The following is a 6207-nucleotide window of genomic DNA, read 5'->3' on the forward strand; positions in this document are numbered from 1 at the left end:
AGATTTGCATCCCGCTAATTCCCGCCAGTGTGAACGCGCCTATAGGGTCACGGCAAACGTGTAACAACTCATGATAACAGCTCATAGCAACTCACAACAATCTGCATATTGATATATTATTTAGAGGACGTAGATAAATGATGGCATTATGTGCATGGCATGCTTGTGCTTTCAGCTAAGGTAAGATACCTTACACGAGAGTAGTGACTATAAGAACTCGTGACAATAATTCACCTCAAAATTGACGCTGCCTCCGATGCACGCGCATGCGCACGCATCTCCCGCCAATCGGAACACCTCGTCATTACTCCCATTATTCACGACGAACTTGGGCTTGCAGGGATTGAAGATTTCGTGAATAGTTCCAATCAAGTTTCCACGCGGTGCGTACACTTTCATTTCCTAGTGGAAGTAACACTGGGGCTCATATTACAAATCACCATAACGATTCACGATCACTTTTCACTCGAAAGTACGTGATAACGAATAAAGCTTCAACGCTATAATAAAAGATACACGAGAATGAAATAGAAATGTTTAATTTAATTTAATAAAAATTTAATTTCAAATTGTTTTTCATAAAAAGTAACAAAAATATCACACAATTATGATTACAACCTTTATTATTTATTTTAGTGTGACTACAAATACGATGATATAATAATGCAAGTGATGTATATATTGCAGTAAGGCATACTTTTATTAAATTAATTATGGATTTAAGCTTCATTGTTGTTTGCAATTCATTTATAACATATGTTGAAGTTCAACATGTTATAGATTTATATAACAATAATTACATGCAACACGCAAGCTTATATTATCCTGTGATGAAATTGTATACTTATTGTAAATTTAGATACGAAACTCCTGGGGTGTGGGTGCACAAATATTTTTATTGTGCATGCGCATAAGTTACACAAGACGATTTACAGCCGTGATCGTATGACCGGAGGAAAATAATCTCAAAGATTAAGATTTGCGATCATTTACTTTTGGTATTGCCAATATTATGGGAATGGTTTTACCTGCAAGCAGTTGCCACAGAAGCAGCACATAACAGATGTACACTTCAAAGGTCTCTCCATGTATATAACCTCTTTACCCGATGTGTCAAGTATTTTCATAGCAAAACTGCGGATGTTGTCGCAGCATTGCCTCCCCCACATACCAGACACTACAAACGAGACGCTTTTGTTATTGAAAATTCATTTTACCAAGCTTCAGTCAATAGTTTACATGTTTACTTTTTAATTATTTATTTAGAATAAATATTTAGATATCTCCTTATCTCCCTATATCTCCCTATCCTCTTTACATATTTTCTTTATAAACTAGGTTATTGTAACCGTTGTTATAACGTGGTAATTTTTAATGTTACGCTATACATAGCTGTTGTTGCCAATGTCCGTAGAAATGAAATGAATTATATCCACCTGTGAATAATTGTATTCTAGGCGCAGATTTATCTACGAGTATTAAATTATCATAAAATATCATGACCGCACGTTAAAGTATTATAATAAATAGCAACAATACCTTCAACGGCGAAATATACCTGTTGTCCCATCGAGTTAACTATCTTGTACTTGTTTTGCGTTTCCCAACCTGTGAAAACTAATGGACACGGAAAACGAATGAGGCGCAGCTGAAACGTCACATGTTACTAACAATAATAATATAATAATAATAATGTGGAAATAAATTGAAAGAACTTACTACGTATTTAAGAAATTATTAGGCCTGCTAAACGAGCAAGCGATATATACGAACGCATATTTACTTTCGAGCATCTCTTTCTGCTTATGGACAAGCAGCTGGTCCACCTGACTCAGGTAATCTAAACCATCGTCTCCTAAAAATAAAGCATATTTATATTTTATCAACGATATCGATAAAAACACGACCATAGTGATATTTTATCTGTGGGATAAAATCGACCTGCCACGTGCGGGGCGTGCAAGCAGCCCGTATTGACCGAGAAAATAGGCCCTAAAGGGTATCTGCATAATCTGTCGTTTTTTTAAGATAGCGATATGTTATACAAACAAATATTTAGGGCCCAATTTATTGGTCTAGCTCCTGTCATATCCGCCGATTTTATTGTAATAACCATGCACGTGCAACAACGACAGCAACTAGCGTTTCCTCGCAAGCTGTATCGATACTTCGGCATCATTTACATTTTCGTATTTTGACCAATGGACGAGACAGACTCGTCGGCACTCGCTATCTCAGGCACTTGGGACAGAATCAGTAATGACTGAAAATAAAAAGAACGCACATTCACAAATATTATCCCTCAATTACGCTTCCACTGTTGTGTCACTGTATATCAACTTGCTTTCACAAAAACGAATGCGGAACTAGCCGCTCCCGCACTCGCCGCTTCGAGTGTGCTGTGTCGCCATGGTAATGATAGAATTAGGAGTTAATGAGACAAAGTCTCATTAACTCCTGGTAGGATATATATGTGCGGGAGCGCCTAGTTCTGCATTCGTTTTTGTGAAAGCAAGTTGATATACAATGACACAACAGTGGAAGTGTAATTGAGGGGTAGTATTTGTGAATGTGCGTTCAGATTATTTTCAGTTTTTACTGACTCTTTCCAAGTGCCTGTGCTCGCTATATATATGCGAAGTGGTTTCCGCGTAGAAATATTTTAAAAGACTAATGCTTAGAGACCCTTACTAGGTATTAATTCTATGCGTGTCTCTGCTGACACTACCTGCGGGGCGAAGGGCGGCCAATCTAGTCCAGTTTATACGTGGTGTTCATGCGTATACACGTCAAATTGCCGATTTCGCGACACTTGACACTTGACATTGTCTTTTAGAACGTCTCATCACGATGCTGATTGGCTGGGGCTGCCTTTCGATCACGCCAATCGAATAAACCAATTACTCGATTGCTGCGCAATCACTTGCGCTCTCCGGCCTTTATTGTGGCCCTACAACCGATATCAGGAGTAGCTATTAGAGGAAATCCTCTTAACTATATTCTTATCTTCCTGTTTCCCATTATCTCCTATATTCTCTTTTTATCTACAATTATTTCTCTCATATTTTTTCTCTTATCTACTCGAGATAGATATCTATATACACTATTGTGTGTTATAGTATGTCTATAGAGCATACTACACTGGAGCCGCAGTATGTCGCGCAATATCTAGTGACCTGGTTACAGGCAGTCATTATAGCCACGGGCTATATACATGGCTATATTAGCCAACGGCGTATATACATGACGTTGGCGGTATAGTTCCGAGCGACCTTGTATAGAGACGGGAGATCGGCTGCGTGGCATATAGCCAGCTGCATGCATGGCTGTTCGTCGCGGTGGGGATTTTACTGCGCGTGCGGTGTTAATTCGAGCCGGTATCTGGGTAGAATAGAGAGCGACCCGCGATTTCACTCTATATCAGGGTGTTGTTGTCAGGAATTAACACATCGTAGCTCTACAATAATAATTAATACGCACATATTATTTGCAATATATTATTTGCAAAATGTTACAACAGAAGATAATAATAAAAATATAATGTAATATAATTATATATATATGTATATATATGTATATATATATATATATATATATATATATATATAATTATATATATATGTATATATATGTATATATATATATATATAACGGCTAGAATATTTCTGAAACGGCCCCATGTTTGTATAACTGTCCTCATGTACGATCATTTCAATATAGTGGTTACGCGCTGACCTCAAGGCCAAATTAACCTGAAGGTGGAAAGAATGACGATTATCGAGTCAGACAGGAAGCGTTAGGACTGAGTGTATGCACACATCGCATGCCCAGGCTAAGAATTAAGACACTCCTATAGCTCTCACGACAGCATGCGCCACTATACTGCTGCCTGCACCACTGAACAGGCAGTCCATCTATACGCACGCAGGCTTATAGAAGAGTAATCAGGGACGTAGCTAATAACTCATGTTGCCTGGGGGCAAAGCAACTGCACAACACGCCTGCGTTTGTGGGGCAGTTGATCGTGTGCAGTGCGTCATTGACCACGTAATAGCATCTCCGTTGATCTGGCGGGTAACTGCCCTCCCCCTGCACCTCTCCCCGCCTAGCTACGACCCTGTAGTGTAATTATGGTGGTTGGTTCTAACCGTTCTAACAGTGTCACCACGGTTTTGACAAAAACGCGTTCTATTTCGGCCGAGCAATCGGGTAAAGACGATGAAAGATTTCCAGAATTTTGATGATTTCGTGACGTGATCTAAACAAACCGGAAAAATCTCTTGCTTGCGGCAGTCTAAGCAGTCTTTTGCACGCAGACTAAACATTCTCCTACACGCAGTAGCAGAATTCACAGCCAAAGAGGGGCCAGTAACTTTCAACTGCCCCTCCCAAAACAAATAACAAGTTATCATCATGTAGAATTAAACTAATCGATAAACAAGAGATTATAGTAATTACCACTATAGGATACTACATATAGGACAAATTAGATATCTATTAAAAAATTAGAAATCTTATAAACCATGACGAGTTATTTTTGGTTTCGTATGGTTTTTACATATAACTCTGCTCTCACGTGCTCCCTGAAATGTCAGCTTTCAAGTGCTAATGATGCTGGCTGCGCAGAGTTATGGAGGAGAGCGATCGGTGCACTAACGCATACTAAGCTTCTTGTGCTGCCTATTATGCCAGGCGCACGCGTGAGTAATTTTACTCAAGTAAAATGATGCATGCGTCAAAATACTCAACGAAAATCCGCCGCACACGTGAGTATGTTGACGCATGCATCATTTTACTTGAGTAAAATTACTCACGTGTGCGCCGGACTTTAGGCGTTCAAACGCAGACCGAACATTCGCAGTTTGCCTCGCAGTCCGTGAATACCCTACTGGCGTAGCTTTCGAAGTCTTGTATAACACAGTATAAGCATACCTAGAAGACGGCGTGACTCGCACGGGATTACCCGTATTAGCTTTGGATATTTTTGGTTAGTAATCGAGCTGGCAAAAAAATGAGTGCTTTAGATAATTTACTTACGTGCTGCACCGTTCGAACGAGGTTGATCGGAAATTGCTGATTTCATATCCATTGATAACGTCGTAATCAAATTCGGATCTTTATTCTAATTTTCTAAACAATACAAAATGGTAGCTCGAACTAAGCCAAACTAAAAAACACGCACGCCTTTTTTTGATTCGCTATAGCGGTTATAGCGCTATAGCTATAAAGTTATGCCAAGGAGTGTCTATTTGCAGTAGATATCTACTGCAAACAGACACTCCCTGGCATGACTTTCTAGGCGTTCTGGACTTTTGCTACCACACGGTTAGTGTCCGCGTATACCGCCAGCTTTGATAGAGTAGACTTTGCTCGATCTACGCCAAGGCACAGCAGTATGTCAACACCACCGAACCTAACATTTACTCTGAAGTGTTTGGACTGATACAGCGAAACTCATGCAGCAGTGATAATGCAGAAACTGTTTTTAAACACACCACATTCGGGACGCTCCCTAGCTACCAAAACTAAGTTATTTGACTATCGCAAAGTAAACACTAATTATTGTATTTGTTTAGTGAATGTTTTGTTGAATTGGCCATGCGTCATTAATAGTTTAGTAGGTTTCAAACAATTTCGACAACACAAACAGAAGAAAATTTGTCATGATTTTCTGTGCAAATAACCAGTGATCTTGACCATCCTGACGATTGTACCTTTAGAACAAATTAAAAAAAGAGCCGGGGACACGTTTCGACTACATGTCAAGAGGAACATGGCTTCAGGAAAAAATGATTCAAAGGCTGGCGGTCACACACCCGCATCGAAAAAGAGTGAGAAAGAAACGAGATGTCATTGAGAAACTCGGGCAACCAAAGACCACATAGTCACCGCTTATAAATATTACAGAAGCAATCTAAAACACACGTCAGAAACGTAACCAGGACTATGAAAAAAGACAAGAAGATATCCTGAGTCTCAACCACGGAAAGCAGCAGTAAACCCAGGATCAAGCCACGACAACCACCTCTACACACACTCACGCAACTCGCGAACCCACAACACACTATTGCGGCAAGACAAAAGACCCACTCGTACAAAATGAAGTCAAGCCGAGTACCAAAGCATAAAGATGCACCGAAAGCACACAACCACGCACCACAGCCACAAACAAACACCAAGGACAACCAACAAACCCAAACCCACAAC

At 39.8% G+C, this 6207-nt stretch overlaps 1 protein-coding gene across 1 annotated transcript; it reads right to left on the bottom strand.

The window, feature by feature from the left end:
- Window positions 1–207: 207 nt before the first annotated feature.
- On the bottom strand, window positions 208–5149 carry LOC106820856 (phospholipid scramblase 1-like). Its single transcript, XM_014825449.1, has 5 exons — window positions 5038–5149; window positions 1784–1855; window positions 1540–1617; window positions 1029–1177; window positions 208–402 (listed from the first exon to the last, which is right to left on the bottom strand). Exons 1-5 carry the CDS (start codon window positions 5087–5089, stop codon window positions 208–210), a joined length of 546 nt encoding a protein of 181 aa, XP_014680935.1. The 5' UTR covers window positions 5090–5149.
- Between the last annotated feature and the right edge of the window lie 1058 nt (window positions 5150–6207).

Source organism: Priapulus caudatus, unplaced genomic scaffold (assembly GCF_000485595.1).
Source record: "Priapulus caudatus unplaced genomic scaffold, Priapulus_caudatus-5.0.1 Scaffold50, whole genome shotgun sequence".
Classification (NCBI taxonomy): domain Eukaryota; kingdom Metazoa; phylum Priapulida; class Priapulimorpha; order Priapulimorphida; family Priapulidae; genus Priapulus; species Priapulus caudatus.